Genomic DNA, 14,399 nt, shown 5'->3' with positions numbered 1-14,399 from the left:
GTTACTGTCTAAGACAGAGGTGAACAGATCTTGCAGTGTCTCTGTCCTCATTAGGGCCAGCACAGGGTAGCATGACTCACAGTAACCAAAGGAAACACTGATTATTTCTCTCCCCCCCTCACCGATGACTCAAGCAGAATTTGGCTATGAAAGCTTCTTAGAACATTTTCTGAACCCAGCAACAGATTAATGGTTTTAAATTTCTCCCACAGAATCATGACTTGTTTCTTCAAAACTTTTTCAATCAATTGATAAATCCATCTCAGAAGGCAAAATCCGAGGATGGTGAAGGGAGCAAGAGATCTAGAGTTCCATGTCTGACTTTCCATGAACTCTGCGTGAGGAAAACGGTAACTAGAAACGCCAAGCACACGGAACACCGACAGCTCCTGAGAAACTGCTGGGGGCTCCAGCATCCATTTTCATAGCCTTGAACTCGGTTAACGCTGTCATTTCATTAGCAAAAGGGAAATAACTGTTGAAAAGCACTTCGCAAATTCTAGCACGCAAACGTTCAATAATACGATGAATGGAGGACCCTAACAGAAAGATCTTCAATAGTCTGACCCCATTTCTATCGCAAGCAGTGAGCCGAAGAGGCCTGCTGGAATGCACTTTTACTCTGCATTCAAATTACCAGCATCTGCAGGTGGGTAAGCTGTCACGTCCAAAGCACCTGCTTTATGCTCCAAGAAGAACCAGCATCATGTCCCTAGAATTGCTTAATGTATTTCTACCATTCAATGAACAAGAGGTAACAAATTTATCTGCATGTCAGGATTCTCTGAATGCCTTAAAGACACACATCTCCCAGGCAGATCTGTGCTCTAACCAGTGCCCTGATGGCAAGGAAGCCTCAAGAAAAGCCTTGGGGGCTTACCAGACAAGCTATAAAAACACCAAAAGCGGCCAAATATTGTAAAACTAAGATCAACCTAATTTCTTTGCACCGGCTTGTCCAACCGCTTGGTAATTCCCAGCTAAAGTGGTCCTTTGCACCCATACAGTTGAAGAAAATTTTTTTTACTTCAGATAATCTTATACCTAAGGCAGTTTTTAGTTACAAAGCAAAATACTGAGGTTTTTTCCCTCCATCAGCTAGCTCAGTTGATCTGATTTCAATGTTCTTACGGGAAAAAAGACTGATCATTGTGATTAAACCCTAGGTAACCAGAAGTCAGAATCAAGATGAAGATAAACGATTTTAACCAAGCAGCTACCGTCACTTCTTGCAAAACATGAATAACCCTACTTAACTGCAGAGAGAAGGCAGGTTCCCCACCCCCACCCCCACGTCATATTCAGTGCTATATCCACAGCCACGAGCACAGCCGAGGGACACGGTGGGGCTGGTGACTACATGTGGGTTGACGAATGAATATCCAGCACGCTGAGAATTGAAGGGATAAGGTGGGACCAACATAGGTGGAGCCCTGGTGGTACCGAGGCATGACGTGCATCACGCCCTCTAAACGTGTAGGGGCAGGAATCACAAACTCAGGCACCAGGCAGACGCTCTAAACGAAGAGAGTGGCTAAGGGACGAAACGAGAGAGAGGGGTGGGCACTGTCGTGGGCTGCAGAACCCGTGCCCCGTTTTAAGGCATTACAATGATACATACAGACATGGGGCAGGCCAACACAACAAGGCCCGGGGGCTGTCTGCAGCCTGTTGGCCATGAGTTTGTGATTCCTGGTTTGTTACATCAGATAATTAGTCAATGAAAGAAATACCAATTCTACTGCAGCTGGACGGAGCTGCACTTGTTAAAGCCTCAAACAGAAATCCAGGTAGACGTTGTGCATCACTGTCCTCCCCACAGATCTAAGAAGGGACTCCACCACCACCGACAGGTCACGAGACCAAAGACAAGGAGCGTGTACTCTGCTGGCAAACCCTGAACCTGGATGTCTGAAGACAACGCAAAGCCTCTGACAAAAGGCCACGGGCAGGAGACACAGAGTCCTGCAGACCAGGAGCGGCTACCCAAGGTGCATCACTGCGGGAACCAGGGAAAGTTTCAGAAAGCAGCTGTCTTCAAAAGCATTTAAAAACCGCCTCCACGAAGGGCTTCCCTGGTGGCGCAGTGGTTGAGAGTCCGCCTGCCGATGCAGGGGACACGGGTTCATGCCCCGGTCCGGGAAGATCTCACATGCCGTGGAGCGGCTGGGCCCGTGAGCCATGGCCGCTGAGCCTGCACCTCCAGAGCCTGTGCTCCGCAATGGGAGAGGCCACAATACTGAGAGGCCCGCGTACCTCAAAAAAAAAAAAAACAAAAGAAAAAAAAACCGCCTCCATGAAAAGAAACAAAGACATAAGTAAAAGCCAGGCTGAAGTGAAAAGACAAGAGACTAAAGGAAGATTTACAAAACGAACAATGCAAACGCAGAACAAGCTGTTTTACCAACAGGAAAGAGCAGAATGGAGAGTCTGGAAAGTTCAATCAGTTATGCTTTCACAGAACATGAGAGGAAAAGATATTAAATATTGAAGGAGAAAATAATTCAAATGTAGGATAGAGAACAAGGCCAACCTAAGTTATTCCCAAAGAAGCCAGGGCAAGTGGCATAGAAGGATAATCAGACCGGACTGAAGAAAATATTACTGAGTCAAAAAATAAGCAAACTCCCACCTCACACCCATTAGCGGCTACCATTAAAACAAACAAACAGAAAATAACAAGTGTTGACAAGGATGTGAAGAAACTGGAACCCTCGTGCACTGTTGGTGAGAATGTAAAACGGCACAGCTGCTGTGGAAACAGCATGGCGGATCTGAGAAAATTAAACAGAAATACTATGGACCCAGCAATTCCACTTCTGGGTATGTATCTGAAAGAACTGAAAGCAGGGTCTCAAAGAGATGTTTGTACACCCATGTTCACAGCAGCATTATTCACAGAGCCAAAGGGTAGAAGCAACCCAAGCACCCATCAGCAGTTGAAACGGGCCAACAAAATGTGATTACATACACGCTAAGGAATGTGATGCAGCCTTAAAAAGGGAGGAATTCTGCAAGACGCTACAGCACGAATGAACCTGGAAATCAGGATACTTAGTGAAATGAGCCACTCACAGAAAGACAAACACTGTATGATTCCACCTATGTGGGGGACCTAGAGTAGCCAAATTCAGAGACAGAAAGTAGGATGGGGACTGCAGGGGCTTGGGGGCGGGGGGAGAGAGAAATAGGAAGAAATGTTTAACGGTTACAGTTTCAGTTTTGCAAGATGAAAAAGCCTGGAAACGGATGGCGTGTTACCTAGCCGAGTTGGTTTGCCCGTCGCGCAGCAAGCCGAAACGCCGGGACGCTGAGGTTAGCAGCAAACAGCGCAGAGACAGGGAACAGACCTCAGATCCACCTCCTGGAGGGCAAGGGGCTGGAGGCATTTATGGGATGAAGTAATTAAGAAGCAGGGCGGTCTGAGCGTGGGGAGCGTGGGGAAAGGTGATTGGAAAAAGGTGGGTCATCGCCCTTCTGCGCAGTAACTAGGCTACAGGTCTATGCACGTGGGAAGATGGAGGAGCTCAGCACGACCTGAAGGTGGAGTTTTCTGCCCTCTGACTTCAAAAGGTCACTGCCCGGACGCTCGCGCATGCCCAGTTGGAGGGTTGGGCCAGTCTTAACCAGTTCAGCTCAAACGAGACGCAGCTGACTCCAAGTTCCTGGAAAACAACTGTGGCAAACATCTCACTGTTTAGGACAATAACGGAGGGCATGTGAGTCTTGTAGATGACCCTAATGAATTAGTGGAGACCGGTGAAATGGATTTGACTAACGATTACCCATGGTTTCAAATGTATTTAACGCCACTAAACTGCACACGTGCAACGGCTAAGATGCTGAATTTTAGGTTATGTGTATTTTGCCACAGTAAAAGGTAATTTTTTAAAAACAAAACAAGCAAATCCAAGAGACAGGCAGCTCAAAGGAACTTTCCTTCTTCCATAAAAATCAGTGTGGAGAGACTCGGACCCAGGCATGTACTGGAAACTGTTCTCAATTACAAGGATCCAGCAAAAAACCAATATGCTTCTAGTACATAAAATCCAGGCGATCAAGAAAGAAAGAAAAATAAAGCTAGTCTCCAACGTCTCTGTCACATTAAACTTCAAAAGACAACGATAACACATTAACTGAACTTTGAGATGAAAAGTTGGGACTTGAGCTTTAAAGGCCAGTGAGGTCCTTACTCATGAGAAAAGGCTACCGAAGGCATCCTCAGATAGGCAATGGCTTAGGACACATGCCACCCACGTGCTCTTCTAGGAAGAAAAATCTTTGAAGAGACACTTCAGTTCACTGAAAATGAATCAGAATAAAGGACCTGCAAACTGGGAAATCATGGTCTCAAAGATACCTGCATTCGTGAAACAGTGCAGCAGTGGAATCATCTAAAATCGGTAAATCCACCCATGACTTCTATTCGGCACTAGAATGCGCTCTTGGTCTGACCTATGGACATGAGTCTGTTATTGTAGAAATTCCTGTGAACACGTGACTGGAAAGGACGTACGAGCCTGTCTGGTATCCCTACGTCCCCAGTATCCTTAACTCTCGCCGACATTTCAGCCCAGAGTTTTAACCAAGGCAGCACTTCACCACCATGCTGAGTGCCAGACTGGGAAAATGGCCTCCTGGCACTGACCTTGCTGCAGGGCGAAAAGGTTCAGCTGACCTGAGTGAGCTGACAACTTTGAACATGAACTCAAGGGTATGGAAAGCTTACTCATCTCAAAAAGGCTTTAAAAGCAAGACCTGCCATGACTAATCAAGTGCTGACCACAGAAGAAATTTCAACTTCAACACCAACAATAAAAATGATACTCAAACTACTGTGTAAACATTCCCTTCAGTAAGCACAAAATAAGCTTTTCAAAAATAAACTTTTTCAAAAAGTATCCCACAGGGCTTCCCTGGTGGCGCAGTGGTTGGGAGTCCACCTGCCGATGCAGGGGACACGGGTTCGTGCCCCGGTCCGGGAAGATCCCACATGCCGTGGAGCGGCTGGGCCTGTGAGCCATGGCCGCTGAGCCTGCGCGTCCGGAGCCTGTGCTCCGCAACGGGAGAGGCCACAACAGTGAGAGGCCCGAGTACCGCAAAAAAAAAAAAAAAAGTATCCCATAAATTTCCATTTTTAACTAGATGTTTGGTAACATAAGGCTTCAAAGGCTGTTAGGTAATCCTTACTCTCATTTGGCCAACGGATAAAAAGAATATCACGATCCTTTATGTAATCATCATCTGTCCTGTTCCCACAGAAAGCAGTGTACCTACACCTCGTGAAACAACCAAGCTTTCTCGTGAGAACTAAAACAGATGCTATCTCCAAATCAGAGCTAAGAAGAAAAAGCTGTATTTCAAAGAACAAAAGGCTTTTTCTCTGTGAAATTAATCTTAGTGGCTAACCTTTTGAAAATTTATGGCTAACCTCTTGAAAATTTAGAAATGTACAGCTATGTGAAATATTTTACTCAGTATATTTAACTTGTCTATGTACTCTTTCATGTGAAACAAATTAACATAGTTCCTATCGACAGTGCTAAAAATCAGATTAGAAAAAAGAAGAAATCAAGTTTTGAAACAAAGAGAAGCAGTAGAAGAATGTCCCTTTAACCTTGGCACCAAGCTAAAATCCTTCCTTGGCCAAATCTGTTAAACCGTACCTGGCATTCAATTTCTTTTCAATCTTTTATAGAGTTATACCTTTTCCTCACTTGAAGGGCAGAAGGATTTACAATCATGATTTGGAATTATTCCATTCTCATACATTAGTTATTTGCCTTGTGGATATAAAGTGGTGATTCGGTGTTTTACCGAAACATGAGATTATGAAAATACTGGGAGTATCAGTCTGAAATTTGAAAGATGACATTTTCCAAATTCTAGGAATCTGACTCTCTCTTCTTTCCTTCTCCCAAATCACGCCTCTTTTGATGGCTCCTGCTAAGGATAACACACGGCCCCCATCACTGGAAGCAACTTTCAACCAACCTTCCCGTCTAAGTCCTTTCCGACTTGCCTTTGTTTACCTAGTTCTTTCTGTTGCTTCTCTTTTACTCTCTATTTCCTTTGGTTCTTCCAGTTAAGCATGAAGAGCTATCAGTTTTGCTAGTCCACAGAACTGTTTTTCACTTTTCCCTCTTTCATCCCCTGTGACCAAGTTCAATCACCCCTTTGTTGAACTCTCCCTCACATTCCCCATCTCTGTTGCCGCCCGCCTCATCCCTTCACACTTCGTTCACTGAAAAGACTTTCATCTGCTTCATTCACCTTCCTCTTCCCCTCCTGAGTCTGTCCTGCAGAATGCAGGCAGACTTTCACCTGGCTTTCTTCTGACAAAGTGCGTATGCTCACACCCCATTTCCTGCAGCCTCCAATCCAAACTCTTCCGAGTGGCTTTTAAGACCCCGTCCCTCCGGGCGAGTCTCCCAGAAGGCAGGAGAGAGAGATCAAGAAGGGATGGGATAGATTAGGAGTTTGGGATTAACAGATATACACTACGATATATCAAAGAGATAAAACAACAAGGACCTTAGAAATTTAAAAAGAGAGAGAAAGAATCATTTCTTTGATATATATCCTTCCAGATAATTTTGTTTATGTATCTTTTTTAAAATGAAAGAAAGTGTACCACAAGGTTTGATAAGCTGCTCTTGAAATTCACAACAGCTGGTATGCATCTCTGTTAACAGAGCATCCCATTGTTAATGACTCTGTAATATTCTACTTGATTGTATGTGTTCATTTTTACCATTAAAAATAATTTTGGATCACTCACAGTGATTTAAATTTAAAACAAAAAGAAGAGACGGGACTCTGGAGACCTGGTTCTAGGCTTACTGACCGCATGGCCTTGGGCTCCCTTGTGTCTCTAAGCCTCCGTTTCTTCCCCTATAAAATTGGGATAATGGTGGTAGCTGTCACGTAAGATTGTTTGAAGATTTAAATGAAACATTTGGTGTCAAGAAATGCTTGACACAGCCTCCCACACGGTGAGTGGTCCACACTCATGCCCACGACGTTCCCTCTCCCGGACAATGTCTGTCTCCCTTTCTAATCCCGACCCGCTTGCAGAAATGCTCCCACCTGGGTGCTCTGGGAAGTCACCTTGAGCCAGTTCAGCCCTCCCTCGCCTCTCCCTCCTCTGAGCTCCTGGGGTCCTCAGCAGAAAACCTGCTCAGAAGGCAGAAACCTCAGGTGTCTCCTGGACCCTCAACACAAGCCCAAGGCCAGTGCTGGTCACAGGACTTTGGCACTGACTGCAGCAATCTGTACATTGGTTTTGCTTTTTTAAATTGCTACCCTAGAGCTTCTTCTTTCTTGATTTTAAAACCTATTTTCTCTCCTGTTCCCACAGCAAATCCACTTCTTGAGGAATGAGTCTCAGGCTGAGGAAGAAGCAGGGAGAGGAAAATGATAGGGTCAAAAACCTGTCCAGGACCCAGTTCAGTTGTGACTATCGTCTACCCTCAAGTTTTCCCAAGCCTTTTCTTTGGTTTGGCCCCAGGATTGGAAGGCAGCCCAGCGTGGACAAAACTAGAGAGAGAGAGAGCAGAGAGCTTCGAAGAAAGTAGGCGGGGAGGGGGGGAGTTGGGTTATAAATTACTTAGCTCTCTCCCCAAGCGATTTCCTATGTCAGTTCACTCAGAGCAACGCAGTCATCTTGGATATTTTGAAAAGCATCCTTATTTCAACATAAGGAAGCTGGGGTTTCAGAAATCACGCTTCGTGAGCTTAGAGCGGTAAAGTTACAATGCCCCGGGCATGGTGCCCTCCAGGGCAGAGCCTTCAGCGGGGCCGCTTCCTGGGAGGTTGCCTCAGCCCCTGTCCTATAACCCTGTGGCTTACAGTTAACCACTAGATGAAGAAAAAGTGAAGAATTTAATACCTTACGACGCAGTGTTTATCCTTAGTGTTTATCGACCAAATATATATGGTTGACTGGAGATCTTAGGACCTTTCCTCCTCTCTCAAGAGCCCAGACTTGCTTGAGCACAAGTGCAGGCCAGGCGGCTCACAGTAAATCTTGGTCTTTCCCTCTCAAGCTGAGAAAAGCCTGCAGGGCATCGGCTTCACAAACTGAGGAAACGCGAGATGTGTGGAGATAACTCTGACCACGTGGGAGTGACCTGGCTGTGCCGCTTCAGAGAGGGGGAGCTTAGGAACAAGGAAATCTGGTTGAACAACCTGCCTTCGAATGACTGACTGAAATACATTAAGCCTTGCAAAGGGATGGGAAATTTAAGGAGATGAATATCAGGACATGCCCACAGACACAATCCTCCTGATTTAGGGGGAGAGAAAACCCAGCTGCTGTGCCCACACTGTGTAAGCACCTCTCACAGTCTCAGCCCCCGGGGCACTCACGCATCTGCAGCAATATTTACAAGTTGTTTTCAAATCTCAGTCTCTGATTCCTCTCCTAGGTTCACACCAGACGAACATATCTACCTCTCATAAGTTCTGTGATGTCCTTGTGCACGCTACCCCACAAGAGGCAGAAACACTCCCCGTGTTTCCAAGGGATTGGCAACCAGCCTGTTCGTGCTTCGGACGGTGTGAGATCAAGCCACAAATATGCTTTATCATTTTCAAAAATGCCAATTCCATGTTTAAAATATTTTAAAACCTCACAACATCAAAAGATGAGAATAAATGTAGACTCCCGCTATCACTAACAGAAAGCACGCCCATTTCTTGAGGAGAGCGTCCAGTGCAGGTCAGCGTGCCTCCTTCAAAAGGCCTTGATAAAGCTGCACGGGACACGCTAACATTCTCTGTGTTACAGTTCACTCCACTTTTCCTCAAAGAGATAAATTAAGCTCTAAGAAAACTAACAAAATGAACCAGTTAAGAAATTGAAAGGAATCTTAACTCCTACGTTAACTGATCCCCAGCCATTACAAACAAACTTTTGTAAATTAAAAAAAAAAACAAAAAACTTTTTTCATATAACAAAACGCATTTTTTTTTTTTTTTTTTGCGGTACGCGGGCCTCTCACTGTTGTGGCCTTTCCCGTTGCAGAGCACAGGCTCCGGGCACACAGGCTCAGCGGCCATGGCTCACGGGACCAGCCGCTCCGCGGCATGTGGGATCTTCCCGGACCGGGGCACGAACCCGTGTCCCCTGCATCGGCAGGCGGACTCCCAACCACTGCGCCACCAGGGAAGCCCTCAAAACGCATTTTTGAATTACAGTAACTCCCACTTCTAGAAAGGCAGCTCCATATTAAGCACTCGGCAAACATTTCCCGATTAAGTTTGAGGAGTGACAGCCGTCTTTGTCAACAGTTTGTCCTGGACCATCTCTGAGGCTCCCTGGCCCATCCTCACCTGTCCTCAAAGCACACGGTGCACTTCCAGGCGCGGGTCATCCTCAGGAACACTCGGCACTTGGCGCACACGCGGTGGCTGCAGCCCTGGCACACGGCCCCCCGGTTCAGCAGGAGCCCCAGGGCCTGCCGGCAGCGGGCACAGGACTTCTCTTTGTACTCCTGGCTCCCGCTCTTCGAGCCTTTCCACCTGAGATGCTGCAAGTGTGTCTTCAGTTTCCTGTGGCCCAGAGAGTTAAATGATAAGAAGCGATTGAGTGGAAGGACAGATGCCAGCCAAATTCCTACATGGCGAGGGCCCCAACAGCACCACCCACGGCGAGAAAGAAGGGGCTATGGCATCCAGCACCCCCAGGTTCCAACACGGCTGTGTGAACCAGGATCTCTTGCGACGTCTCGGAGCAGAGGCTCAGAGGTTTTCTCGGCTGTGCAAGCCTTACCTCCCAGGGTTGCTGTGAGGATTAAATGGCAAAGCATGAACACTATGGCTGGCTAGGTTCATCCCTCTGTGCCCAAAGGGCATTATAACAGCAAGCAAGGACAGTGAAAGAAGAGGAAACATGCAGAAAATGGCATCAATTCTAAGATGCAAGGCAGGGAATGACCTGTAAATATACAGTATACATGCCTGCTATTGTCTTAAGTTCCCCAATAAAGTTATTTAGCTGATGCTATGCTTTTTTTTAATGGAATAAATTTTTTAAAAAATTTTTTTATTGGAGTAAAATTCCTTTACAATGTTGTTTAGTTTCTGCTGTACAATGAAGTGAATAAGCTATATGTGTACCTATATCCCCCACCCTCTTGAACCTCCCGCCCCGCCTTTCTCCCGCATCTAGGTCATCACAGAGCCCCAAGCTGAGCTCCCTCGATGCTATGCTTTTGCTACTGTTTTTTATGGGTGGTCAGTTACTTTCAGTCCCTGTTTCCCTAGGACAATAGCCCTAGTACAAAGGGACATTACATTGGACCCCAGGAGGTATCATTAGCCAGCATACTCTTCTATGAAATGTCTCTGTTACTTACTTTTATTATTATTTTTTAATTTTTATTTTTTTTGGCAGTACGCTGGCCTCTCACTGTTGTGGCCTCTCCCGTTGCGGAGCACAGGCTCCGGACGCGCAGGCTCAGCGGCCATGGCTCACGGGCCCAGCCGCTCCGCGGCATGTGGGATCCTCCCGGACCGGGGCACGAACCCGTGTCCCCTGCATCGGCAGGCGGACTCCCGACCACTGCGCCACCAGGGAAGCCCTACTTTTATTATTTTTTTAATTTTTATTGGAGTATAGTTGATTTACTGTTACTTACTTTTTTTTTAACGCTTGCTCTCATGTCCTTTCTTTTTTTTTAAATCTATTTGTTTATTTTTTGGCTGCGTTGGGTCTTCGTTGCTGTGCGCGGGCTTTCTCTAGTTGTGGCGAGCGGGGCCTACTCTTTGCAGTGCGCAGGCTTCTCATTGCGGTGGCTTCTCTTGTTGTGGAGCACAGGCTCTAGGCACATGGGCTTCAGTAGTTGTGGCTCGTGGGCTCTAGAGCACAGGCTCAGTAGTTGTGGTGCACGGGCTTAGTTGCTCCGCGGCATGTGGGATCTTCCCAGACCAGGGATTGAACCCGTGTCCCCTGCGTCGGCAGACGGATTCTTAACTGCGCCACCAGGGAAGCCCTACTGTTACTTACTTTTTAGAAAAGAGAAGCTAACCCCAAGAAACAAGCTTACATCCAACTTTCAGGATTTGCTCTAGAATCAGTACCCTTTGTAACAAGCCTTTTACCACAGTATCCATGTTACTTTGTTGATATTCAAAACGGTGCTTCTAAATCACCGTAAGATCTTGAATCATCAAAGAAAAATCCTTTTGTTCAGTGTATTTTTTGAGTGGAATAAAGTATAAGTACACTTAGAGAGCTTTGGGATAACAGAGGAGGGTAGAAAAAGAACATTGTACCTTCTAGTTAACCAGAAATTTTCGCTCCTTCCTCAGACATTTGGTGGTCCAAAGTTTTATTTTATATGTTTATTTTTCTTGGCAGACTCTGAAGGAGTTCTGCCATTAAAAACAAAGCAAAACCAAAAAGCCTATTCCATTTACTTACCCTCTAGACCTCACGCTCTCCATAAGCATCGATCAATAAGCAAAGCATCACCATGACAGCTAACCACGGACACCGCCCAGCCCTGCTTTGTTAAGTGTTAAACTCATGTCCAACAGCCCGCGGAGCTCAGAGAGAGGAAAGAGGCTCTCTGTTGACAGATCAGTCGGAGAGCAGGCTGGGCAGGTTTCCCCTTCCCTCAAAGCCGGCTGGGAAGCAAAAGAGAGCAAAGAAAAGGACAGGAATGGATGCCAGCAGCTTTGCTGTTTCTATGACGCTTTCTTTGTGCCTTCGGTTACCACCAAAAATAATTTAGGAAAACCCTTAGCCGGAGGTCTTTCCCTTGAAGGGCGTATGAGAAGCCTGAAAGCTTCCCTTGAATTATTCCTGCCAAGTAGGCAAATGGACAAGCTGACAGACAGCAAACTTATCACCAAAAAAGGCATTATTTTAAAGGAAAAACAAAAGGCATTCTTTCCCTTACCATCCCCGAAGCTTAGTGACACAGCAAAGGTCACCTCCCCCTATAGCCCTTCATTCCGACTCTTGTCAGACAAGAAGCTGAGTAGGCAGCAATACGCCAGGTAGAAGCAGCTTCCAAGCAGAAAAAGCCAAAAACAACGAAAGAATCCCACCCACTAAATGACAGCATACCGTATCCTTTCCTCCTCGATGTTTCGAACCTCCCGGTCCCGGTGCAGGACCTGGAGGATCACCTCGCGTTCTGATTCCCGGAGGGACTTCAGGCTGACTTCTTGGGCCATTTCTGTCTCTTCTTAGACCCACGCTGAGGTTCTACTCCATGGCCTTGCGCTCCTGTCCCGTGGATGAGCTCAGAGAGTCCAGTGAGAGTCCCACGTGCTTTTGAAAGCAATCCCTCTCCTATTTCATTGGCAGCTGTGTTGCTTGTGGCTCTTTTTTTCTTTCTTTTTAACTGTGTCACACTCCTCAGGAGAAGGAAGTTCCAAGAGGCCGTCCCTCGGTTGGGATGGTCGCTCCCAGAGCCTCATGCCACCTGGGGAGCCTTTTCCCTGGGTCCTGCCGCAGCCTCTGACATCCGGCTAAGTCAAAAGCATATCTTTTTTTCTGAGGTTTTGCCAGAGATTGTTATAAATTATGCAGGGCCCCCTGCAGATAATTTCTGCAAAGCAGAAGTAATCCCCAATCTGAGGGAATATACGAAGGGCAGTGAGAAGCGTATCAACGACTTATAGAAGTCAACCTTCCCCTTCATATGTTTACAGGTAACAGTAATGATGGTTAAAAGCCCAGCCAGTTCAATACCTGTAGAAAAGACAATAAAAATGGCATCATTTTTCCTGGCTGATGTACCTATACTGCAGCATGAGTCCAGAAGACACAAAATGCTCTACACAGACAGATCTTTGCACCTTCTGCCATGATGATAACGTAAGATTTTAAATTTTATTAAATTGGCCTTCTCGTGTTTCTAAAAGCCTCAAACTTACACACTTGAATTTTTCTAATATGAATTCTGTATCTTGAGTGATTAGAGGCATATAGGTCTATCTTTAACGTACATCATCCTAATTGAAAGTACATTAGAACAACCATGTTCTCAACTGCTAACTGTAATTTTTACAGTTAACTTCAAGACTCAAAAATAAACTGTTTAATCAATTAAGGATGTATAAAGGGATATCACCACAACCTCAACCTACCCATTATCTATGGTCTTTAATGGTTTTCAGTGGCTGCCTTATGCCTGGGGTCTTGTTTCTGGTTAATGCTAGTTGCCAGGTGCTGCATACGTTCCTCCTCCTTTCTTCTGCCAGCAGTGACGTTGGACACACATCACCTTCAATCTGTTCTTCCCCCCAACCAAGAGGATGGCATTGAATTGACAAAGCACTGGATAGATGCATGTCAGTGAAAAGCAGAAAATGCAGCTCTAATTGATGCACTTTCTAGAAGCCATTTTGTTATCAAATCTACATGAATTCCTTAGTAATAAGACTCCCTTTCAATTCTTTAGAAGCTAAACTCCCTTCGTTCATTCGGCTGCAACAGAAATGTACATTATGTTAATTTATGATTCATAGCAAATCAATGAATGAGAAGTTAATAGAACCCTAAGGAATCATTTCTTTAAGCAGAGATTCTTAATCTTTGGTCATCTGGTGACGCTTCTGTATTTAAGTGCATAAAATAAAATACATCATTACAAAGGAAATCGATGATACTGAAATTTTTAAAGATTATAACATAGTAATAGATGCGTCCATTGATGCATGAAATCTAGCAGTGATCTAACAACTAATTTCAGAGTAGTGATGATCGTAAACAATGTTTTCAGATACCTGCAACATACAATGTGGCATAAAAATATCTGTGATTTCTATTTGTGGCAGTCACCAGTCCTGCTAGTTCTACTGTGGTTCAGTGCCTATACTCATAATCGCAGGAAATGCTAAATTTTAGTTATGGGTTAATGAAAACAATGATGTAAAATTTTTTCATGTCCAAGGTCATGGACCTACAGGCTAAGGACCCCTGGCTTAAGGGATTCTCTATCTGTCAGTTTCTCTATTGTAGGATAAAGTTAAAATATGTGGCCCACCCAAATTGCAGAGGTTGCATGAGAAGTAGGAAAGCCCAGGGCTGCCAGGAGACGCTCCTGGCCTCTGGTCTCCAGCCAAGCAGTCCCAAGTGCCTGCTCCCAAAAGGTGTCCTATGTAGACGGCGGGAAAATGACAGGGACAGACAGGGACAAGGACTTGGGGCTCCAGCCCCACCGGAGTCAAAGCCACACCCCTCCTCGGGCCCGCGTTTCCAGATGAATAGACGGAGCTCCCCAAGGCTCTGAGTCTCTGGGGAAGAGGAAAGTGCTGGGGCTTCCCTGGTGGCGCAGTGGTTGAGAGTCCGCCTGCCGATGCAGGGGACACGGGTTCGTGCCCCGGTCCGGGAAGATCCCACGTGCCGCGGAGCGGCTGGGCCCGTGAGCCATGGCCGC

The 14,399-nt window shown here is 45.9% G+C and overlaps 1 protein-coding gene across 4 annotated transcripts in view; it reads right to left on the bottom strand.

Annotated features, from left to right (window-relative positions):
- Positions 1 to 12,449, bottom strand: part of SYTL3 (synaptotagmin like 3) — a 75,683-nt gene extending 63,234 nt beyond the window's left edge. For 2 of the 4 annotated variants that reach the window (XM_079939582.1, XM_079939583.1), the window contains exons 1-2: positions 12,080 to 12,449; positions 9,337 to 9,555 (exon numbers count right to left, since the gene is read on the bottom strand). In XM_079939582.1, the coding sequence (XP_079795708.1) occupies positions 9,337 to 9,555; positions 12,080 to 12,189 (329 nt within the window). In that variant the 5' untranslated portion in view covers positions 12,190 to 12,449. Of the gene's footprint in view, positions 1 to 3,261; positions 3,558 to 9,336; positions 9,556 to 12,079 lie in introns of those variants that run through there. The other 2 variants (XM_079939584.1, XM_079939585.1) reach the window with 1 other exon arrangement.
- Positions 12,450 to 14,399: the final 1,950 nt, after the last annotated feature.

Source organism: Stenella coeruleoalba, assembly GCF_951394435.1.
Source record: "Stenella coeruleoalba genome assembly, chromosome: 12".
Lineage (NCBI taxonomy): Eukaryota > Metazoa > Chordata > Mammalia > Artiodactyla > Delphinidae > Stenella > Stenella coeruleoalba.
The sequence above is the reverse complement of the archived record's forward strand: the minus strand, read 5'-3'. Positions and strand labels throughout refer to the sequence as shown.